This window comes from Copadichromis virginalis, linkage group LG17, assembly GCF_057382275.1.
Source record: "Copadichromis virginalis isolate Kocher_CV1m ecotype Utaka linkage group LG17, C_Virginalis_male_GT1.1, whole genome shotgun sequence".
Taxonomy (NCBI): Eukaryota; Metazoa; Chordata; class Actinopteri; order Cichliformes; family Cichlidae; genus Copadichromis; species Copadichromis virginalis.
In genome coordinates this window covers 7,170,967-7,195,956 of record NC_140634.1, presented here as the reverse complement: position 1 = coordinate 7,195,956, position 24,990 = coordinate 7,170,967, and the positions used below count along the sequence as shown (strand labels likewise).

Genomic DNA, 24,990 nt, shown 5'->3' with positions numbered 1-24,990 from the left:
TGCCAGCAAAATCTTGGGAAGCTTGAGTAATGGAAATGGGTCAGTATTGTGGTTTACCACAACCAGTTAAAGAGTGGTGGATAGATTGGCCAGGAAAAGTTTGGAAAGCATGCTTATGTGGACTTGCATCACTTTGCGAGTGCAAGTCAGCTACCTGCTGCTGTGAAATGAGGTCCACCGAGTTTATTGCACCTTTTCGAATGGATCCTTGAAGAAATTCAGAAATATAGTACAACAAAAAGAGCCATCTCAGTGGAGCATCACACAAACCGAATTGGAAAAGAAACAGAAAAGCCTTTAATAAGTTAACCGTTTGTTTCAGGATGGAGTCTTGCATGTGGGAGAACTCAGGTGAGCTGGCTTGGTAGTTGAGTCTTCTTCCCTGACATAAGCACCTTATCATTTTGACCAAACACCAAGATGTTTGCTAACTATCAAGAAGGCCAACAATTCAATTCAGTTCAATTCAGTTTTATTTATATAGCACCAAATCACAACAACAGTTGCCTCAAGGCGATCAACATAATCACAAAATATTAACAAGCACACTGGTGACACAGGAAAGAATCAACAAAGAAGACTAATTTATACTGTACAAAAAATGGCTGGGTAGCTATAAATGTTTTAAGCTAACATTAGCACTCACACCACACTCCTCTCCACCAAAACTGGGCATAAAAACGTGGCTTTTTCTCTTCATAATCATGTAGCAGAACAGAAGCCAACCCAGAATGATAAAATATCTGCCCATTAAAGATTAAATCCTGGATTTCAACTGGTAAGAGGTTTCTTCCTGTTAAAAGGGAGTTTTTTGTTCCCACTGTCGCCAAAGTCCTTGCTCATAGGAAGTCATATGATTGTTGGGTTTTTTCTCTGTATGTATTATTGTAGGGTCTACCTTAGAATATAAAGCGCCTTGAAGTGACTGTTGTTGTGATTTGAATTCAATTGAATTGAATTGAAAAATAATAACTTTAATACAGCCAACTGTGCTGCTTAGCTTTGCTTGTTTCTATTGACAACTGCTTAGATGGACCAGATATCTAAAATACGCCTGTCAGCAAGTCAGGGGAGGTCCCATGTTTTTAAAAAGTCTGTTGCCGTGCTTTCTTTTTCAGTTACCTTTTTATAAAAACCCAGTTTAAGGTGAAACCTGCAGCTGGTTAACAAGTAAATATGTAATTTTTTTTCAACACAGGCAAACTATTGGATAACAGAAGTAGCTGTAGACAACCTAAGTTCAAAGGTCAGATTTTTGAGTAATATGGTATAAAAATAAATCTAGGGCCACTGCTGTTCCCTTGTTACACATGTGCCATAGTCAGGAAGCTGGCAGGCTTTTACGATGTTTGACAGTTCTGTGCTTGTGGTTGGTGTGTAAAGGAAACCCAGTGACAGATCAGCTCAGTGCAGGCAGCCAGTGTTCCTGAGTTCACTTTGGTCCCCAGTAGCCTGGCCTCTTCCCATCATCTTAACTATTAAAAGGGCCAGCACACCAAAATAATCACCTCTTTCTGAAGTTGAAAAAAAAGATCAGTTGCACAAAATTGAACTACGACAAAAGGAATTAAACTACTTGTGGCGATGAATCCAGTCACCACATAAAACCTTTATTAAGGAAACCAGTTAATGAACAGATACTGTACATACTCACAGAGTGGATTATCGTCGGTGTTACATTTTTATAATGTTAAAAAAAACTACAAAGGTTACTTCTCTGTATTACTTGTAGGCTTCCAAATAATTTCTCTTGCGATGGAAATTTGCATGCAACACATGAAATCCATCATAGTTTTTAAATCAGTCTATAACTCTGATTATATTCCTATAATAGGAGAGTTTGATCTATTAAAAATGAGGCAAGTATATACAGTTACATCCATATGGCAGTGATAGGCAAATAGTAAAAGCACAAAGATGACAGCGTAAAGCTACTTTTAAGTGCTACATTGGACATCTTTCCATCACAATTGATTGTCTTGACACTTGAGCGGCGTTGAGAACTTGTCGTGTCTTATTTGACAGCACTGTCTTTTTCTTTTATTTTCTCTCTGTGAAAAGATGTTCTCCATTTTGAGAAATGGAGGGGAAAAGTCCAGCACGGACACCCCACAGACCCTGTGGTGTTTCAGCAAGTCACATAGCTCCATATCAGTGCTCAGAGAAAAACTTCCATCATTATAACTGCTGGAAAAGGAAAAGATGGAATGCTGTATATGTTTCTCTAAGACTTTGTGTCTTCTTTCCTTTTTTTGTGACAGGGGTTCATAGTTCCCACAAGGTTAGTAGCAGACACATCTATCCATCAAGGACCCAGCAGTACGCCTCTTCTCCTTACACCTGTAGTACTTCCAGACAGTGTCCTTTCACAGTCCTCCATCTATAGCTGGGTGGTTGAAGTAGAGCGCCTAGTCCTCCTGTCTTGACGCCTAGTTGGTGGGGGGTGGCAGTAACGTGGCAGCCTCCCTTGTGATTTTCTCTTGGAGCTTTGTGGCCTGCGAGGGTCTGGGGGGGCTGGTAGTCAGGCCTCCTCGGCTGTGGCATCAATCCCAGCATAGGTGAAGTTCTCAAAGAGAGCCATGTTCACATAAGCCTGAAAACAGATTAAACCTCATGATTAAGAAAGTGAATGCAAGTGAAGTGTCTTACTACAACAACAACAAAAACCCTGTTTTAGCCCACATTTCTAGTTCTGTTTTTTATGCCCAAATAATAACAACAGGATGTTTTTCTCTATTCTTCCCTTTCTACCAACATAATGCAAATGAAGCCTTACCTTCCTGGCCTCCTGCATCCTGTTGAGCTGCAAAGAGATTTGGGAGAAGGGGGGTCTCTCATAGGGCCGATCTCTCCAGCACTGCCTCATTAGCTCATAACTGGAGACAAACATTAACACAGTGATAAATATGGTAAAACCCAGTGCCATAATGGGCTGTGTAATTTGATAATCACTAGCTATAAGATACAGACTACTTACACCTCATCATCACAGTTTTTGGGCTTCTCCATTCTGTAGCCTTGTGGCAGTTTTTCATAAAGCTCAGCACATGTCATCCCACAGTACGGTGTGCCACCTGAAGCACATACACACAGAACGTCATAGAACTTGAATAGGACAACGTGGGACGATGTGTAAAATGTCAATTAAAAACACTCTCACAGACCCGTATTTTATTTAATATTGTCTCATTTTGAATTTGATGGCAACACCACATTTCAAAAATGTTTCAGGGATATATTTATGTATCACTGTGTAGCATCTCCGCTTCTTTAATTAAACAAGAGTCTGTGCACTGAGTAGAGCAGCTTACTGGCTTTTGGGAGAGGGATGTTGTCCCATTCTAGTCTGACATATGATTCTAGCTGCTCAACAGTCCTGGGTCTTCTTGGTCATTTTTTTTCTTGTCACGGTGCACCAAATATTTTGAATCGTTTAAAGGTCTGGACTGACGGCAGCTCAGTTCAGCACCCAAACTCTGTGCTGTTGTAATAGCTGCAGTATGCGGCTTAGGCTTAGCTTGCTGAAATATATAAGGTCTACCTTTAAAAAGATGCTGTCTGGATGAAGCATATGTTGATCTAAAACCTGTATACATCTTTAATTAATGACACCTTTCAAAATGTTTGAAGATCACAGGCATCCAGCATTGAGTTTTGACCTTGTCCACTGTACACAGAGATTTCTCCAGATTTCCTGAAGCTTTTGTCGATGTACTCTATTATGTACTGTAAATCAGCGGTCCCCAACCCCCAGGCCACGGACCAGTACCGGCCCGTGAGTCGTTTGGTACCGCGCTGCGAAAGTTGTGGCTCAGGTGTGAAATTTATGGTTTTCAGGGGTTTTATTGGTTTTTATCGTTTTTATCATTAACTCGGTTTCCCTGGGTTTTTTCCCGTGTGTTATAAATAAATCGTCTTCTTTTGTTACCAGTACTGGTTTTATATTGTTGTATTTATCCGCGACACCTTAGAGCATAGGTGTCAAACTCTGGCCCGCGGGCCAAATTTGGCCCGCAGCCTAATTATATTTGGCCCGCGAAGCCATACCAAATTATTATTAGAGCTGGCCTACTGGTATTATACAGCTAATATATATATTGTTTAGTATTAAGCTTTGCTTGTTCCATATTCAGTTTTTCAGCAAAACTTGTTTGAGTCCATAAGAAAAGATTCATTCTTATATCTAGAGGAAGATTTTTTTTTTTTCAATAAATATTAACGTCAGCCCGCGACTTTGTTCCAGTTTTGAATTTTGGCCCACTGTGTATTTGAGTTTGACACCCCTGCCTTAGAGGCTGGTGTGTGAAAATATTGTCAGACATAACCCGGTCCGTGGCGCAAAAAAGGTTGGGACTGCTGCTGTAGATTATACATGGTTCAAAGTCTTTGCAATTTTACACTGAGTGCATTATTCTGAAATTGTTCAACAATTTGTAGACACAGATTTTTACATCTTTACTTCTAAGAAACTCTGTCTGTGTAAGGTCTTCTTTTTACACCCAGTCATGTTACAGTCATGTTGCTAATTAAACTAATTAGTTATAAAATATTCCTCCAGTCATGTCTTTGTAGTTCAACTCAAGTTCTAATATTTAATAAAATAGTAAAATGCTACAGCTTAAAAATGTTGATATTTGTTCTATATTCTACTGTGAATAAAAGATGAAATAAAATTTAAAATGACTGCCTTCTGCTTTTATTTAGATTTTACACAATGTCCCGACGTTTTTGCAATTGAGGTCGTAAAATGTTTTCTTGAAAAAATGGCTGCTGTAAAACTGCACATGTGACTTAAATAACATCACCTGAAGACAGAGGTCCTCAGCTTTGACAATCCCTGAATATGAAAACACATTATGAAAGTTCTAAAGAATTCTGAGTCATAACATTGACGCAGGCAGTAGCGGTTTTAGATACGGGCGACACGGGCGGTTGCCTGGGGCAGCATCCCGGGCATCGGCAAAAAAAATAAAAAATAAATGCTCGTACTCATGCTGCCCCGACATCAGCCAGCGCATATTGGGAATGGCATAGGCACCGATTGGTTTTCTGTCGCCCATTTGTTGGGAGTAAGGGCATCAGAATCAATCAGATTCAATCAGAATACTTTACTAATCCCTAAGGAAATTTTGTGGTTTACAGTTGCTCTAAGAAGAAATGGTAAAAAATAGCAACAGTAACAGACTAAACTCCAAACAATACATTATGTTACAGATTTTACTATTAATTAGTCATTGTCAATTGTTGATTTGTCCAGTTCTCATTGTATGACGAATTATGATGGCTGTTTGGTGGCCGTTTGCATACTATGCATACTCTCCCTCTCTCTCTTCATATGTGTGTGTGTGTGTGTGTACAACAGTTTTATGTTAATGTACAATCCTTAATATGTTTTGTGTGTGTGTGTGTGTGTGGGGGGGGGGCAGAGGGAGTGTTCGCCCAGGGTGCCAAACAGGCTAGGACTGCCACTGGACGCAGGTCTATAAGGGGAAGTGTACTGGTTTTGTACTGCCTTTTAAACAGTAACAAAGAGGAAGCATAAACATTATAGTATAAATACAATTGATTATGACTGCAAACTTTATTGTTGACTGTGTGGTTGGTCGTCACGTGTATTTACATGCACATATGTGTTTACACATGTATGCAAATGTAAGTCATCCTGTTTTTCATTTGGTTTTAATTCAGATCATTTATTTTTTTCTTTCCCATAGACCCTAGAAAGAGCAGATGCTTCATTACAAACAGTTTATGGGGATTCAACTTTTGTTAGCCTGTCACAATGTGGCTCTGACATCTGTTTTAAAAATATAGAAGTAAATGGTGTAGTTTCTGCACTATATGAGGCTGTATGCTTACCTAAGCTTACAATTTCCCAGAGAAGAACTCCAAAAGACCATCTGTTAGAGAAGATACAAAGTTAAGACACAAAGCTTAGTAAAACTGTAACAAAGCTTAAACAATTTAAATACTGGCTCTTGGAAGCATTTTCATGTTTCTTTTTGTCGATCATATCTTTGTTGATTATATCTGGTGCCTTGCAAAGCAGCTAGCTGCAAAAATATACAGATTGTAGATGACAAAAGATTCTGAAAGATTCTGATTATCATGCTTTTACAAGCAATATAGATACCTCTTACTCAAAATGGAAGTATTTAACACAACCACAAACATCAAACAGAATAACAGGAGGATATTTGATTCTTTAATTGTTAAAATGAAGATTGTTTGTAAAATGAACGCAGAAACTTAAGGGGAACCGAGCGTCAGAAAAACAACCTCTTCCCTGCTATCTGATTAGCAAATTTCTCTTCAGAGAAATACCACGGCTTTCATTTGTCACAGAACAGTGTGGTAGATCATATGAGCAGACAAGTGTTGTTCGTGCCGTCAGCCTGTCCGTTTGTTTTGTTCGATTTCTTCCCCGCAGCACGTTTCGCGACGTCTCACATTGTGTCTCTTACAAATGTTTACAACTCTCTGGCCCTCTGAGCAGCATTCACACTTTTCCGTTGGCCATGCTGCACTCTCTGCTGTGTATAAATAGGTTCCAGTTGACATGCCAACGTGTCTGTCTGCCTGCTAAGTTGTACCCAGGGCTTCCTGATTGTGCTTATCAGTTGTGCAGCACACTATTATCACTCCACCAGTGACAGACGGATGATTTGTTGTTTTCTGTGGTGAGGCACTTTGTGGCATGTCTAATCAAAACTTTACTAGGAGTAGTAGCAAATAAGGTTTCTGAAGATATTAAATAAGAAATAGAGGGAGGAATTATGATTATAAAGACCTATGTATTGTAATACGGAAACCATGTTTTTCAGGAAGTGTTTGTGAACCACTTTACCAATAGTTCTCATTTCTGAGGAATAATATATCCCAGCATATTAGTAAAAAAAATGTAAAAAACTTACACATCACTCTTTGTTGTATAAACACTGTAGTTCAGGGACTCAATGGCCATCCAGCGTACCGGCAGTCTCCCCTGAAAGTGAAGCAACAACAGATTCATGTCAAATCTTGCAGCTCTGGTGTGTTATGGCATGTTTTAATCTTGTTCTGACATCATTTATGTTTGAGTATTAAATAAAAAAGATGAATGCATGAAATGATAATAAGAAAAATAGGGTTTAAACTGTATTATAAAGTGGTGCCACATTACATTATTAAGTCTATTGCCCATTACAGTAAGATGGTAATCTGCTCTACAAACACTGCACGTGCTGGAGTTTACAAACCTAAACATGACTGCCCTCTGCAGGCGCTCTATTATTGTGAAAATTAGTGACTGTCTGAACAGTATTATACCATTAAAAACAACAAAAACAGCTGAAATTATAAAAAAAAAAAAAGAAATAACAACCTCTTATCCCCTTGGACTGTTTCATTTGATCAGCTTGATATAATCTTTTTAGCTAACTATATGTGAGTTAATGCAGATCTACAGATACGCTGACAGCCTAAAGATATGGCTTTATGCAGTCACAGACTGCAGCAGCCTGCTGATAAATGTTTTGCTGTACAGCTCCTTTGTCTTCTGCCGTTTTCAGCATGTGAAAGGTGAGAACAACACATGCAATCCACTCTAATAAAAGGAAAAAAAAAAAAAAGGGGGGGGGCAACATCTAACACTGCTTTGTTTTAGTCTCAAGCAACCGGTGCTTTCTGCAAGGCTAAACCAAAACATAACCCCCACCACTCACCATTGTCTTCTTAACATAGACTTCCTCACCACGGGACAGACCGAAATCTGCTATCTTAGCCACAAGATTGTCCCCAACAAGAACATTCCTCGCTGCCAAATCCCTGTGGATGAACTAGGACCAAGAGAGCAGAGGAGGGGAGGGAAGCGGTGTCATGACAAAGATACAGATACAACAATTTTAAGCAAAATTAAAAATGAACCTGTAAACAAATCTGAAAAAAAAAATCTAGTTTTAGGTCACAACTTCATGCAAAACTGAGACTTTAATCAGATCTAAGATCATTTGTTCAGAAATAAAAAAGCACCATCACCAACAGGCACAAAACAGCAGCTAAGGTTGCTCATCCTTCCTCCTCCTACCTGTTTGTCACTGAGGTAATGCATCCCATTCGCAACATCCACAGCAAACTGCAGCAGCTGCTGGGAGGTGAGGGTGGAAGCAGTACCGTGCTCTTTGGCAAAGGCAGGGTCCGTCTCCAACACCCGACTCTTCCTCAGGAAGTCAAGGAGGTTACCATAGGGGGCGTATTCTATGGCTATGTACAGATAACCTGGAGCAGACAGAGAGACAGATGGACTGATATCTCTGTCAATAAGAAAAGGCCATGCCACCTGCTAATAAACATATTACCTTCCATCTGTGCAAACTGCTATTGGCTCAGACAGACCATTTTAATGAAATTGTATTATTTTTACAACATACTATGACTTTGACCTTGGCTGACTCGCTTGGATTTGCCTGGAAAGAGACCCAGCTACAGCTTGTACTGGGCTTGACCTTCAACTCTTTGGTCTTTGACACAGCAGATGTACACCAGACCTTTTGTAAAATCCTCACAGAACTCAACCAGATGGCTGAAGCTTTGCTAATAGATTACAGCTTCCAGCCAGAGCCAGAGTTCCTACAGGCATTTGTAGTTGTTGGAAGAGTTTCATGTTGATTTCACTAGGACCAGGGACAGTGCCAACACAATTACTAAGTACCATATGTGAAAGGAAAGAATAACGGGTTTATGGGCAGAGTGGTCAAAGAACTGGAACATAATACAATTATTTTACTTGTGAGTTACAAAAGCGTCTGTTAATCAAGCACATGCCATGTTTCTTGCAAAAGAAGAGTTTCTCAATATGGAACGGTGACAGGTCATCTGCTCCAAAACCCCCATCACCTGAAGAATAACCAAGCTCAGTAAGAATGTGAGGTCATGTTAGTATTAGCACATAGCTGGAATAGAGAGAGAGAGACTGCTATGAAAGCTCTGTGGAGAGGCGTGACCTTTTCGTTCAATCGTTATCTTCTACTTTTAAGAGTATATCAAATATCATCTGAATTTATTCCCTCCTCTTGTGTTCAGTAGCTCAGCGGTGAATTCCTTCCGGACACACCTTGTTTTTCTAGTACAGGAGGAGAGCAAATTTGTTCCAGATCTCAGTAAGACGAGATAGGGTGAGAGCTGAAAACGACACCATAATCTCTCCCTTAAAGACATTAAATGCAAAACTGACAAAAAGTCAAGTTTGTGTTTCCTCTTCTAGCCAGCGACTTTTCTTTACAGCTTTCCTTTCAAAGGAAGTGCAGTTACACAGACGGTAGCAATACTTCCTGCCAATTAGCACTTTTTCTTGATGACCATTCGTCGAAATCTTCTTTGATGTTAAAATTTTTACTTGCTCGCTCTCCTCTCTCCCCACTTTCTTGAAACATTCCTCCCTCCTGACCTCTTTTCCCTCGTGCTCACCCCCTCCTTCCTCTGTTGCTCTTTCCATGAAATTAAATGAAGAAAACACTCGAGGTTTTCTTTAAATCTTTTCAAGTATGTGTGCTGCATCTGTGTGCACATGCATGTTCATGATTATTAATCAAGGGTGTAAACAAAGAAGAGATAAGGTCTGCAGAGCTAAGCGCTACTTCGAAGCGAGCGTTTATTTTTTCAAGGTCGACTTGTTTGTAACAAGAGGTGCACAGAGGTGCTTCTCATGTGCTTCCAGTCTTTGATCAAACAGAAGTAATTAAATGATTCAATTTAGAAGACACTGGCGTAAACTGATACTTCGAGGTAGGGATCATGAAGGAAACCTTATACAAATACATTAATGCATGCCACAGCTGTTTGGTTGTTAGGCGCGCGGACAAATCAAACACATGTGATAGCGCAAATGCTTCTGGCAGGCGAAGATTATTTCGTTTGGACACATTCTGGGGTTTTCCAGGTGCAGATGACAGAGAGTCAGATGGGACGGGCGTATCTGTTTGCATCTCAAGTAAGAAGAATTTAAACTGTTCAAGTACAGCGCTGCATATTAAGAAGGAATGAGCTGAATAAGGAATCTGCTGAGGGTACAGTTTGTTGAACACAGGCTTTTGTATAAGATTACATTTAAATCTTGATAAAGATATAAAGATGCTGTATATTAGCACCATATTGTTTACCTATTTCTCTAAAGAAAACCTTCTTTAGGCTATTTGAATCTTTAGAGCGATTCTAGGTGTGTTTTCTGACACATACCAATGTATCCATCACGCAGTTTGGTATATATTCTACAGATGAAATCACACCAACAACCAAACTAGATGGTGTATCTGCTTCCACGAGAAGTGACCAAACATCATCTGCTGAGGAAAGTCATATTGTATGGTTGTTGGGTTTCAGCTGGATTTGTTTAGGGAAACATCAGATTGTTGATGTATAGATTTCTGTAGTATACAGTTTATACAACCTGGTCACTAAACTGTAAGGCAGTCGTATACTTGTGACACTGAAACAGCAGTTTGTTTCACCTGTGAATTACTGTTCCCGAACAGCCAATAGTGCGTCAATGCTCATTACAGCCACTAGATGTTGCTCACTCACCTCTATTTTCACAGGCTCCTATTAAGTTGATGATATTGGGATGCTGGCCTAGTTTACACAGGACCTCCAGCTCTCCTGCAAAGTCTCTGTGGTCATTTTCTGAGGCAAACTCTGCAGGAAGAACAACATGATGGGCATTGTTAAGCAAAGTGCAAGCAAAGCAGTATTTGAAATGAAAATTACACATCAGAATGCCGTACGGTGTCTTAATGTTATGTCTAACGACTATATCTGTATCAGTTTAATGATAAATGTGTGGCTCAGATACCTTTCAGCATCTTGATGGCTGCGCTCATTTTGTTGCCGTCCTTCTTGATCATGGCTTTGATAACCTGTTATTGAAACCACAGTTAGCTCAAGTGTTGCGAAGAGAATGGCAACCACAGGGAACACTGCAACGTTCAGAAAGTCTAAACACCTGGCCAAAGTTTCCCTCTCCAATGACATCTTCAAACTTTATGTTCTCCCACTCAAGGATTGGATAGGTGAGGGGCTCTGGCGTGGGCTTTGGCCTTCGTGTCAGGGTCAGAGTTCCTGAGTTAAACTGCAGAATAGTTTCCTCCCCCTGGAGATATAAACAGTGTATAGTCAGCAAAATAATTTCTCTCAGTGGCTGCAAAGTCAACCGGAATAGAATGAATGCTCACCGATCCAGATTGGTAGGTAAACGTGCGGCGACGGTTCAGCAGCGTCTTCCTGATGAAGAAAAGAGCCAACAGTGCCAACAGTATAGTCACACAGGTGACAGTCACTGAACCCACCACCGCAATTAACAGCTGATAACTGTCAGTGGGCTGGCCAATCACATCCAGGGTGGTAGGGGTAAAGGTTGGAGAAGCTTTTTCTAGCATTGGGAAAAAGACAGAGTGAAAAAAAAGAAGAGGAGAGAAAGAAGATTTAAATACGGGGGAGATAAATATGGAATTTTGGAAACATGGAATCCATGTGTGGGTGGTCTGGTCAACTGGAGGAGCCAACCAAATACAGTAGTGAAGAGGTTGGAGATAAGATTATGAGGTCCCATATTTGAGACTTAAAATTTATCAAAAATATCAAACTTAAGAATATAACACAGTCTCATTTGGAACCTTTTGCATGTTGCCGTCTATATTTTACCTTCTATGTGACTTGATCATTATGAGGAGCTTCCTGCTTACCATCCCCCTGTGTCTTTGCCTGAACATAGTTGCTCCACTCTCCTGGCACTTTAGAGAAAGCCCTCACTCTGAATTGGTAGACTGTGCTGCCATTGAGTGCCGTCACATCTTTGGTGGTCTTGTTCCCATCGTCTGTGTCCACCCAAGGGTGGGGGCTCACCTGGCCGACTGGCTGGTACTCTATGATATATTTAATGATACCTCCATTTGGGTCGTCAGGGGGCTGCCACTTCACCTGAATGGCTGACATGGACAGAGGCACGGCCTTGACGTTGAGTGGGGATGATGGACCTTAGATACAGAAACATTAGAGCTGTTACAATCAATCAAAAATAATCTTTCTTACCACACATTCTGAAATCAAGCAGGTAATCTAATCCAGACACTTCAAGACTGGTTACTTGAGGAACGTTTGACTATTAAGGATTTAAAAGAATCATATGCATAGATTATGGCTTTACATCTATCAGCTGCTATTTCCCCCCCTTCAATTTACACACAACTTCTGGGCAGAGAGAGAGTTGCTAAGTAAAAGGCGAGCTCCAAATACAGCTGAGTGTTTAAACCAAGGCTAAAACCTATAGGGCGCAATATATTGCAATACACTTAATGTTGTGCCACAAGCTGCGAGAAGTGAATGATGAACTGCTTTACATTTTAAAACTTCTTTGCAGCTTTTTTTTCTCTAACCAGCAGGTTTTAGTTACCCTGGCTGTTGATGTGGAAATGGTAGCGTTTGGAGGGCGGGCCCTGGCTGCCACAGTTGATGAGGCGCACCACCACAGTGTAGTCTTGTTGATACTCCAGGTTGTGGAACTTGGTGGAGAGCACATTGAGCAGGGTGTCAACCTCCTGAAGTTTCTCACTGTAACGTGGCGGCCCGAAGAGCTGCACTAAAAAGCCAGTGGCTCTGCCAGCATTAATGGCTTTGCTGCCGGGTAATCGCCAACGTACAGTAACATTGCGGCCTTCCACCGAGCTGCTGTCAATCTCAGGTTGAATTGTGGGCTCTGCAGCAACAGAGAACACAAGATGAGCTGTGGGGACTACGATCTATTGGTACACTTTTTGGTAACACTTTATATATAATATGAAACATTTCACTGTAATTAAATGGACTTCAAATGTATTGTGTTTGAAATTAAATTGTGATTATATTATATTTACCAACAAATACTTAGAGTGAGGTGCACAAGAATAAGGAGGTAATAAGTTGGGATGGATGTTCTATTGTTCAATTTATAAATATATTATATACACACTACTGGTTTAGGAGCACCCCAATTTTTCCACTTATTTATTGCAATTCAAGTCATTCAAGTCCAATGAATATGCCAGAGGTTTTTTGTTTTTTTTTAAAAAGGTAGGGCTACTCAAAACTGAAAAATAATGTACATTTCAGAATTATACTGTAAGGCCTTTTTCAGGGAGCACAAAATGGGCTACCAATTTAAAACTGTTCTGCAGCAATGATGGTGGATTAAGCACTGAAAGCTGGTGCTACTAATTCCGCAGAAACTCTGACAGGAAGAGGTGTGGCAGACCCAAAGCCACAACTGAATCAGAGGACAAGTTTCTGAGAGTTAAAAGTTTGTGTGATAGACAGCTCACAGGACAACAGCTTCAAACACAGCTTCATATTGGTCGTAGTAAGCAAGTCTCAGTTTCACTGTGAAGAGAAGACTTCAGGCTGCAGGTTTGACAGGACGAGGAGCAAACCATTGCTAAGACGTGAGAATAAGACAAAGAGGCTTGTCTGGGCCATGAAGCACCGCCATTGGACTATTGAAGACTGGAAGAAGGTATTATGGACTAATGAATCAAAATTTGGGCAGCATGGTGGCTAGCACTGTTGCCTCACAGCAGAGAGTTTGCATGTTCTCCCCATGTATGCGTGGGTTCTCTCCGGGTACTCCAGCTTCCTCCCACAGTCCAAAGACATGCAGTTAGTGGGGTTAGGTTAATTAGAAACACTAAATTGCCCATAGGTGTGAATGTGGGAGTGAATGTGAGTGCGATTGGTTGTCTCTGTCTATGTGTTAGCCCTGCGACAGATTGGCAACCTGTTCAGGGTGTACCCTGCCCTTCACCCTAAGACAGCTGGGATAGGGTCCAGGCCCCCCGTAACCCTGAAAAGGATATGCGGAAGCAAATAGATAGATGGAAGGATGAAATTTAAGATTTTCGGTTCATCACGCAGGATCTTGGTGTTCTATCAAGTAGGCAAAAGGAGGGTTCCACAGTGTGTGGCATCAACTGTCAAACTTAGAGGAGGAAGTGTGATGGTCCAGGGTCGGTGAGTTGTACAGAGTGAGAGGCACCCTGAACCAAAACGGCTACCTACCCGAGTGGTAGGCCATGCAGAATCTATCTGTGCCATGCAGAACAAAGCTGTGTGTGTGTGTGTGTGTGTGTGTGTGTGTGTGTGTGTGTGTGTATGTATGTTTCAACAGTGAAAAGTTAAAAAAGGAGAACAGTTTATGCACAATCATATTTGTAAATTCAAAGGGAATATTGAATAATAAAACATCTATCATGCAACCAATATAATGAATATTAAATAAAGATGTAAAAAGGCAAGATTAACCCCCTCCATAATATGGCCCGTGCCCTTTACCTCCATACTTACAAGTTAGACGGGGATATATTGTTTTGTGTTGGATTTTTTCACTACAAATGAATTTGAACCCCCTAATTCTAGTGCACCTGCTTTGTAAGTAACATAATTACATTATAATTTCAAATAAAATAATTTAAATTCCATTCCATCACAAGGGAATTAAGCTGAATTAAGTTGCAGATCATATTTTAGTGTTACCCATGTATCCTAATTGATGGATGATTTTCTTGATGTTAATTTGAGTTTTCACAGAAATGGGGTGAGCAGCAGTTAGTTTACAACAGCGCTAGCTTTAAATAGCGCTGTGTTTGTCTGCTTTCCGCCCCTCAGTTATATTATATATAACAGTTCTGTAACTGTAACTTCGGTCGTTGCTGTGCTTTTTTTGGAAGTCGAATTTCCCAGAGGAACCCACCCGAGGGATTAATAAAGTTCTATCTTATCTTATCTTATCTTATATGGACCTCGTTACTCTGTCCTTTTGTCTGTGATTAACCAGCTCAGAATGCTATATTTTCCCCAAAGGTAGACTTCAAGTCCCTTTATGGCAGTACATTTCAAAATAAAATGGACAAATGGCTAAGATAAATCCAGTATTTGTTGATGCACAGTTTTATTTATTTCATTTTCCATTCCAGTTTTTGACTTAAACATTAATGGAACGTCCTCAGTCCAGCCAGGAGAATCTATTTAGTGTTGCTTTTCCAAAATTTACACTAATGTCAATAGTTTATGTTTGTGCAAGAGACAGGCATAAACTATCATCAACAGATCATTTTAGATCCATTTCACACGCGGACCTCAGACATTGTAAGAGACTCAAGCTTAGTAGAACTACGATTAACTGCACTTCAAAACACTTTTTCATGTTCTTTTTTCTGCACTTGCTCTTTCTAATATGCTCTCTCCCTCTGCCCAGCCTTCACTTAGGAATAAACCTGCTATTGCTTCTTGAATACAGGTTGTTACTGCTTTAAACGGGGTCATGACTTCTAATAGGCCGATAAAAAAATTACACTTTTTAATACCTTCTATGGTATTCCGTTTTTTGTTGTTGTTGTTGTTGTTTTTAAAAGAAACACCCATAAATCATTCCACTTGCATTTTTCTATATTTGCTCTAAACTTGAGTCAGGCATGGGAAAAACACTTCACTATTACACTAACCAGACTTAAAATAATTGAGCTCGCTTAAGTTCTGTGGTCAGGAAAATTGATATTTTTTCCCAGATAAATATACACATGTCCAAAGTTTGTGTGGTCTGTAAAATTTATCTGCAGGTCTCACCAGGACAGTCGGTCTCCATTATGGCTTGCGGCCCCGGGTCCCCCTCTCCTCCTTCCCCAGGACGACTCAGCTGGACACGGACGTAGTAGCGTGTTGAGGGCTCCAGGTTCATAAGTGTGATAGGCTCTTTGTCACTATAAACTGAAAGGAAAATTGACTTAGGATAGGCTGGTGAGCCAAAGTTTTCATTCATTTTTAGAGTAGGATTATTAAGCAGAAACACAGAGTGTCTGAAGTGTTTTAAATAACATTACACACATACACTTCAACACATATGTTTAACATTTGTTGTCTTTAGGTGGGGGAAAAACAGATGTGAACTCAAACTTAACGGAACACGATGTCCAGTCTCTGAGAAGATCTCTTTTGTTTATAGACCCGATTGGGGTGTTTTTTTTAACAAATACAATTTGTTATTTTTTAACTTTTTTAGATTTTCCATTGAGAACAGTTTTTATTTTAAATTTGTGCAATCTGTTGTCCTAATCATGCTTCTTGCTTTAGCTAATACATTATATCTTTGGCTGAACTGAGAGTGTGTTGAAATAACGGAGATTTACGCAATCTTTGTTTTTGTTGCTGCAATGCAATAAAAGAAAAAGTAAAAAAAATAATTATCTGTGATTGCTCTTCTTTCTGATAAAGACTGACTGCATGACTACATGAATATGTTTTTCCCGTATACCTATGATGGAGGACCACAAGTCTTCATTTTTATTCTCCACAGGCTTATAGAGGACTCTGATTGAGATGATGGGGCCATCTCCCACAGAGGTGTACACTGGCATCACCAGCAGCTGCTTGCTTCTCTTTTCCAGCAATTTGGGAGCAGTAATGGGCATCGGGGGCACTGAAAAGAAGCAGGATCTTTTTTTATTATTTTGAAATTCACCTGTCTGTACAGAACTTTAAAATGTCGTAAATCACTCACCTTTAACAGTGAGGGTGAATTCACGCGAGTCCTGGCCTCCATCGGTGGACACCCTGCACTCCCACAAGCCTTCTTGTTCAGCGCTCAGGTTAGGGATATCAAATTCAGCAGTGCTCCTGTTTGAGTCCATGACAGTACGAGAGGCCTGCAAATACATGTGTAACACAGGGAGGCAATGAAATATGCTGCAATATTATTATTATTTTTTTTTAGATCCAACTGCTGGGATCATTTTGACTTTTTCCAACACTTTGAGAAAATTCTGGTGGTCAAATTTTCCTTTTCTTTTTTTTTAAACAGTGTGTGTCTATTATCAAGGAAACAGCGGAGAAACAATAACACAGAAACTGAACATATCACTTAAAGGCAAAACATGGTGACTGCTGCACTGTGGAGTGATACAGCCTTATCTGGTTGGGCCATTGTGCTGCTGACTTCCTCAGAACATGACTCGAGCTTGCATTCATCGGGCTTGACATAAAAACAAAGTTTAAACCCCAAATAAAAGTTCTTTCATTCGTTCTATTTTACACTTTCTTTACTTTTTAGAGAGAGACTTTACAAATTTAAAGAAACAGTTGGACTTGTTTGAAGACTCTTCATAAATTTTTTTGCTCGATTACACTAGAACAGGGGGCAGCAACCTTTAACACCCAAAGAGCCATTTGGACCCGGTTTCCACGCAAAAGAAAACACTGGGAACCGCAAATATTTTTTGACATCTAAAATGCAGATAACACTATATATATTGTTTTTCAGCTTTATGCTTTGTGTGAACAAAGTTGTGTTGCTTAATTAATCCATGAAGCGCTACAGAGAAAATTACATTTTATTTATGTATTTAACACATTTTGAACTCTTAAAGAAATATAACAAAAGGAAAGACACCCAGCTGAACTAAAATTCTGCCTGAATATGTATTTTACCTGGTTAATGTGTGTGGCGGGGCGTGGTCTGCAGAGCCGCTCCAGGGGAGGCGGACGCACCTGAGTGGCACCCGCAATCACGCCTCGCTGCCTGTGCAACGTCTGTTGTTGGTATGTGTCTGAAAAGCTACAGCCGGCTGTATGCGTACAGCAACCGTGTGTGAAAAGTGGTCAATAAAGAGATGCTGAAAAGCGTGTTCATGGAAACATCGTCGGGTCTGCCGTGATAGGTTTACAATGGGACTTCTGCTCCTGAACCTCTGCGCACAGCGTCTGGAAATCGACCGGGGCTGTACGAAGTCACTTTCATCTTTACGCAGGACTGTAAGCTGTCATCTGTGAGGCGTGAGCGGTGTTTGTTTTTAACATAATTCACGGTTGAGAATAGCTGCTGACATAAGGTGGCTCCGAAGATCCATAATTGGCCTATCTGGGGTTGAAAGTCTCTATAAATGCACGGCGTTTGGGCGAGCATACCGGCTTCCGCAAGTGCGACGCTTATTTTGAGCGATGAAAAAAATAATATAATTTTATTTTTATATTTCAATATCACAATAATCTTCCAATTTAGAACTACAAGTTAAAAAAAGAAACTAATACAATTAATATATAGCTGGCCAGCTATGTCACTTTCTATCACTGAAGCTATCCGGCCCTAATTAATCTTAGCCTGGCTAACCAGGCCTATATTTTTAGTTAATTTTGGTCCTAAATGAATAAATCTTTCCTTATTCAGTATAATCAGAACTGATTATTTCCACTTGCACAGTCCATATTTGGGAGAATGGCACTTTTTGAGGGACTTCAATGCCTTTTTCCAGAATAGAGCAGGCATTAGTAACATCAGATGGCGATGCCTAGGTTGCGGTGGGCTACAAAGCAGCTTGCAGATGTGCAAAAAATGTGGGAAAGCTAATGCTACAGTCACACTACAGGAAAGTTGTTAACCACAACACAAGCCTTGCATCGAGGTCTGTGACCACCCGCAGTCAGTTGCTATCTTCAAAGTGGATTTGGGGTGATAAAATGACACGATAAGACAGAGTCGGTCTGCAGTCAGTCTTTGGGACTAAATGGGTTTGGGTTGCTCTTTATACAGTAAATAACTGTGACAAATTAGCAAAAAAAAAAACCCAAATACGTTACCATCTATTGCAAATCTGCTGCCATCCACTTATGAAGAAATTAATATTAAACAGAAATTCTCATTAACTGCTTACATTTCGTCCAATCAGAATCCACTAACAGTGACGTAGTTGCTGTAGTGATTTAACTGCGAACAGTTTATTTAGGAATATAGCCACAATATAACCATTTAGCAACTAGTTGAGCTGAGTCTCCTATTGCAGGCAAAAAAAATGGTTTGCAAAGTCTTGGCATGCAGTCTGTGTTTACTAATTAGGCAGCAGTTATTTGCAAATGTTCAACAGTCTGTCCAACAGTGATTGCAGTCACTCTGATTCAAACCATGATAGTTTGGAGGCATGGTTCCTCCAACTGGATGACTATTTAGTTGCTGCAACTACTTGTAATCAGCTGCTGAATGGAAAAAAAAATCACTGTAATCACCAAGCAAACACATCATTTTCCTGGTCAACAGAGGTTGCTGTACTGCTTTTACCCTAATGTGACTGAGCCATTAAGCAGCTCAAGCAAGAACTTGGCAAATATCATATAGTAACTTAGATGAATGTGTAGAAGGATATCAGGTGAACCATTAGCTGATATGGGCCGACACGGAGGTCTGCCAAGATATTCAGCCTGAACTAACACTCTTGTATTCAGGCTTACTGTGAGGTTTCCTTGCCGGAGTGCTGCTGGCAACTGCTGGTCTTCCTACCTTAAGTACTGTGCTGTCCAACTTTCGCAACTCAATGCTGTTGTGACTGGGCAGGGGGTTCCCTGTGGCTGAGCAAAGGATCATGGCTTTGGAGTTGAGATTCAACTCCAAATGCCTATCCAAGTCCAAAATCTGAGGAGCCCAGTCTAAAGATGTAGAGAGAGAGACGGGACAGGAAACGAAAAGAAAGGAACAGCAAAAAAAGACAAAAAAGTATGCTTCACTAATGAGCACGGTAAAGAAAGAGATCATAACAGCAGCAACTCTGTTTGTAAAAACATTTATATAAGTACACCCGTTGGTCAAATTTTGAAATCACATCCCCTAGTGGTTGTACTTTTTGTGTGTGATGAAATAGGAAAAATACACTTTTGACAAATTCAGGTGCCAATACAAAGGCTGTGTGACCCTTGGCATTAAAAAAGGTTGCACATTCAAGAGTAACTTGTTCAGTTAGATCATTCATTATGGTTTGTGTGTGGTGTGTGCAACAGTTTTATTAAGTTGCATAGCTGGTCTATATACAATATTTCAAGAAGAATGCAAATAATATTGAAATAGTGAGAAAAAAAAACGTGCATATCACTGTAGCTGTTAAGATACCTACCAGACCTATCACAGTGCTGTCCTCTCCACCCTCTGGGACACTGGCATCCACTGAAACGGCTGCAGACGCCTCCGTTCTGGCATTTGCAGCTAAACTTGCAGTCTGGCCCATACATGCCATTATGGCAGGCTGACAACAGAATAGAAGAAAACAAAACTTCATAGTGTGAGACTCGATAAGGTCATTATTGAAACTCCATTAAAAGAAAATGTCATAAAAAAAAAAAGAAAACACATGATCTTATTTAAATTATGTATCATACCATTCTCACAGTGGCTCCCAAACCAGCCACTGGCGCAGGAACAACCATAGGGGTCTGGTAGGCAGAATCGAAGCCCCTTGCAGTTCAACTTGGAACCACATGTCTCCTGGCAGTTTTGACCAAACATTCCTTCTCTGCAGGCTGCAAGTCATCAGAGAAAGGAAAAAAAATTACAAATCTGTTTGTTTAAATTCCTCATGTTTTGCGGTATCATGCCTTAAAACTCTGAAACTCTTTTTTTCTTGGTTTCACAGTTGCATTAAATGTTTTACTGTACTGCCAAGAACTTCAGAATTTGTAGAATATGCTGTCTTCAGGTATCTCTAGTGACAGATTTAAATTCAGTGTACCTCATGTGTAGTTTTCTATCTATAACTATAACGGAGCTCAACACACAAGACAATGCTGGGTGAACTTCACCAAATAGAAATGAAAAATGATCATGAACAAGTTAGGAAATTTATGTTTGTTCAATTATGTTGAAAAGCCTGTTCATTTGACCTTAAATGGAGCCACGTTTATGAGGAAATGCATTTATGAGTTGAGCAGCAGAGTTGAGTATGTGAGCTGCTCCCCTGTAAAAACTCCTCTCTGCCAATGCCAGAGAAGACCATCCCATCTTGAAGGACAGACCAAACTCTGTCCTTCAAGATGACAGCGCTCACCCGTTCAGAGTGGGCTTTATAAGAGACTCTAGAACTTGTGAGTTGAGAGGATGGAGCTACCCGCCTGCACTCCTGACCTCAATTGAACAGCTGAGAGATCAGCTTGGGTGTGCTGTTAGTGCCAGAGTGACGAGCAGAGCCACACCGGGACTTGGAGATAATACTGGTTGAAGAATGGGATGACATCCCACAGCATGAGGAAGAGGATTTTTCATGGACGCAACTCACGTACTCAACCCTTCTGCTCAACCTTTTCCTTCCAAATGTAAAAAAAAGATTTATATGTTTATATTTTGATGATCTACTAGTTTTCTACCAGTGGTTAATGAGTGAACTCATTTTAGTGTGTGTTTACAATATAACATTTAGTGAGTTCTTTTGTTCTTTCTGATTGGTTGATGTATGAAATCAGATGCTTAGTTAAAAGCTAATCTACTTCATTCATGCATAAGTAGTATGAACTAATGCTACATAGTTTCAGCAAACTGATGTGCCTCTTGCTAGATGTGCTTTTAAATATAATAACCCTAACAATAAAGTGCATACAGAAAAACATGTAGCACAAAATAGCTACCGCATACAGATAATGACAGTAATGGAGTCTATGGCTATTTGTGCATTTGAGAGTACGTGACCCAAGGTGCTTTCCAGAATACACAATCTTTTGTTAACCAGTGTCATTTGCACAGAGGCTGATTAGTGATACAAACACCATTAAAACATCCATCACTCTAATGGCTGCTTAACTTTCAACTCAGGTAATAAATCTAAGACTACGTACAAGAAATTTCGACTCAAAAGCTTGCATCTTTTCTCTAAGAAGTCAAAGTAACATCGCTTTGATCCTACAAGGAATAATTTACTCAGAACAACAGCGTTTCTGCGCAAGGCTATATTACTGCCTCGGCCTCACTCGATCAGCCTAACGCGGTTGCCAGTGTTTTTGCTGATTCATTTTTCAACCTTAGGCTCCACAGTCTGTCTGTCTCTTTTTGGTAGTGTTTATGTTAAGGAGTCAGACTGCGAGGCTTTGACTCTGATTGTGCATATTTATACCAAATGTGTAAGTGAGTCAACATAATTCATGTGACTTATTAACACTGCTTTTTCACCTTGCACACCCTTTTTGTATTATCCTCCTCTATCTCCCTTTTTATTGATCTCATTCACAAACAGAAAGTTCTCCTATACAATACTGCAGATGCAGATGTTTGCCTGAGTAGAGTACAAACCTGTCTCACAGTGTGTTCCCATAAATCCTGGAGGGCAGATACAGTCTCCGTTCACTTCATGACACACGCCACCATTAAGACACTCTTGACAATCTCTGATACAGTTAGGACCCCACTTCTGACTGGGGCACCCTGCAAAGAAACACATATTCTTTACTTAGAGCAGCACAGAGACTTCAAACAGCTTCGATAGCATTTATATGTATTTTGCCTTTTGTGTGTTTTTTAAGCACATGTGACCTATTTAAATGAAAAAAAAGGATACATAGTACAGAATGCATGCTAAATGACAGTAAAATGTGCATCTGGTGGAGACAAAAAAGAAAAAGCCGGCTGCAGGTGGAGGGTGGGGATAGTGTTAATGCTGTAATTTTTCTTTGGGGTACTGAGATAAAGGAAATGACACAAACATATGTGCTGCACATGCCTTGCCAAATAAGATGTGCAGATGTAGCCTATAGTGAATTCACAGTTTAGGGTAGGCTAGTATTTAACAGTAACTTTCCACAAGCTTCCATATAAATAGAAAGATTTTGAGCTGGGGAATCTTGTGCATCTCAATCAGTCAAGCAGAACGTGCACTGAGTCAACCTTAGCATGTCTTGTGTAATTCTTTGTGAGTTCAGCTGCACATCTGAGCCAAAAAATGCTACAAAACCCTTGATTTAATCTGACACCGATTGATTGTGTGTGTTTGTGTGTGTGAGACCCAACAAACCTCTGACAATGAGCCTCATCCAGGCACCGTTGAGAGGGGTGTCTCCAACGTAGCTGGCACTGTAGATACCTTGATTGTCAAGCTTTACATTCTCCACCGTTAGCTCAACAGTTTCATTGAACATGTCAATCCAGTGTGTCATATAATAGTAGTTTCCTGCAAGAAACAAGCGACAACATTAATGTCATTGTTTGAGCCTGCGTTTGCACAAAAATGTCCTTCCTCTGTACCGAGTTGCATACGTTGACTCACCGTTGTACTTCCAGGTCACATCTCTCCTTTGGGGGTTGAGCAAGTGCATAGTGAGGTGAACTGTCTCACCTACATTAGCAAGTAGTGTGAGGGAATTTGGAACGAAATCTGTTGTAAGGAACAAAGAATCTGTTATTGTTTGTTTTGTTTTTTTAATGGCACACCCTTGAAAGTAGTTGCATTTAAACATGTATTTCATGCATAATGGATTTAAGCAATAAAATAAATCTCTCTGAAGAAAGTCTTGTTTTTTGAAGTGCAAACACACCGTTGTCAAGGTTGTTAATCATTGTGATCTTTTCAACTGGGGGAAAGTCCTGAGAAGATTCACAGTAGAAGATGCCAATGTTTTCTAGGCGACTAAAGTCTCTGGCCACAACCATTTTATTTCCGGACTTGTGCATTTTATATTGTGGGACACTGGAGAACATGAGGATTTTGTTGTCCTTCTTAATGTCCAACTTAGCCTGGGCAGAGTTGCGCTCTCCATTGATACAAGAGATGGAGAAGTTCTCGGGTGTTCTGATCATGGCTGCAGAGAACATGGTCAGGTCGATCACAGCATCTGTAAAACAGAGCATTAGTCATTCTCTGATGTAAGGCAGCAGTGTGAGTTTTTTTTTAATCATGTGTAACAAACCTTATTTAATTATTCAGAGAGATGGAGAGTTGTCTTTTCAGGGGGGAGACCCATAATTTTTAATCAGCTGTTAAGTGATTCACACAGTGACAGAAAATACATACACTACATCTTTACATATTTTTTTCAATTTGTATTGCTTTTCCCTAGAAATGTACACATTACTAAATTACTCCATTGTCATCTTGGAGCTGTTAAAGTTCTCAGTCGTTAGCAGTGTGGAACTACTGTTTCATTCCAGTTTTGATCAAGTGTCAGATTTGAAGTTCTGCATTAAATTAAAGATGATTGTGTCAAGTTAGTTTCATAAATTTCATAAAACTCGTCTATCAGACACATGGAATAAATATTGAATCTAAGGGAAAAATTGTAACTCTTTTTTTCTGTTAATAACGCCTTGTTTTCATATTGCGTTAAAATGGGGAAGATCAACGAAGATTAACGAAAATACCGATTGGGGTTTGGGTTCAAACATAAACGCCTCTTGAAGTGATTCATTAACAAAAGTGCCAAATCCAATAATATGAGTTTGCCCAGCATTCCTTCTCCCTGGTATGTGAGCCCCAAATCCACAGAACAATGGAAGGAAACATGGATGAGCTCCTTATTCCCTGAGGGTACATAGATCTACGCGCTGTGCTGACAATCGCTCTCAGGCAATCGAAAAAAAAAAAGCTTAAAAACTATAAGTGGATGAAGGTTGCGTTATCTCTGTACAACTTGGACGTTAGTTCTTTCATTCCCCCCCCCCCCCCCCCCCCCACACACACACCGTTAATATAAGATTTCTCGAAAATGTTGCTCCATCTGTAAGCTACTCGCTACTCAGACAGGTTTTGAAATAGTTTCACTCTTACCTGATAAAGTAAAGAAGCACAACGCAAACACCCACAGAATCATCTTGGTATTTGTAATCCTCATTGGGGAAAGCTGGAAATCAACTGCCGGCGTGTGATTCTTTTCAGGGTGAGCTCTGCATCCAAAACGGTGACGCTGCGTCACGACGGTGCGCTTTTTTACGCATAACTCGTCGAAGCCTCCAATTCTCCCGTTCAGTTTGTAAAATCTCGTCGGTAACCAGCTGGTTTTAGGAGTTCACTCTACTGTCACTCTAAGCAGAGAGTGTAACTTTTGGTGAAGCTCAGCTTTCTCTGGGTGGGAAAGGAAGGAAGAGCGTCACCAGACAGCGGAGGACTGCTGGCGCTCCAGAACTCCCCGATCCACGATTAGTGTATATATGACTTCAAACTTTGTCACTTTTTGTTCCAATACAATGCTGAACGTTAAGCACTCGTC

At 40.2% G+C, this 24,990-nt stretch overlaps 1 protein-coding gene across 2 annotated transcripts; it reads right to left on the bottom strand.

Annotated features, from left to right (window-relative positions):
* Positions 1–1,567: 1,567 nt before the first annotated feature.
* On the bottom strand, positions 1,568–24,823 carry tie1 (tyrosine kinase with immunoglobulin-like and EGF-like domains 1). 2 transcript variants are annotated; one of them, XM_085436536.1, is made up of 24 exons: positions 24,552–24,823; positions 23,323–23,619; positions 23,055–23,162; positions 22,803–22,958; positions 22,085–22,216; positions 20,188–20,328; positions 19,926–20,054; positions 19,319–19,464; positions 16,553–16,697; positions 16,307–16,471; positions 15,622–15,762; positions 12,422–12,724; positions 11,715–12,005; positions 11,205–11,401; positions 10,976–11,122; positions 10,826–10,889; positions 10,558–10,668; positions 8,066–8,256; positions 7,704–7,817; positions 6,915–6,985; positions 5,860–5,900; positions 2,978–3,074; positions 2,777–2,876; positions 1,568–2,593 (listed from the first exon to the last, which is right to left on the bottom strand). In XM_085436536.1, exons 1-24 carry the CDS (start codon positions 24,613–24,615, stop codon positions 2,522–2,524), a joined length of 3,423 nt encoding a protein of 1,140 aa, XP_085292662.1. In that variant the 5' UTR covers positions 24,616–24,823; the 3' UTR covers positions 1,568–2,521. The 2 variants fall into 2 exon arrangements, with proteins under 2 accessions (XP_085292662.1, XP_085292663.1); XM_085436537.1 differs by lacking the exon at positions 12,422–12,724.
* Between the last annotated feature and the right edge of the window lie 167 nt (positions 24,824–24,990).

Excerpts from the sequence above, each read along its gene's own strand:
- tie1 (XM_085436536.1), bottom strand. The coding sequence starts at position 24,615 with ATGAGGATTACAAATACCAAGATGATTCTGTGGGTGTTTGCGTTGTGC. Across the intron at positions 16,472-16,552 it reads ATTCACCCTCACTGTTAAAG|TGCCCCCGATGCCCATTACT; the intron begins GTGAGTGATTTA and ends GCTTCTTTTCAG. Across the intron at positions 2,594-2,776 it reads GGATGCAGGAGGCCAGGAAG|GCTTATGTGAACATGGCTCT; the intron begins GTAAGGCTTCAT and ends ATCTGTTTTCAG.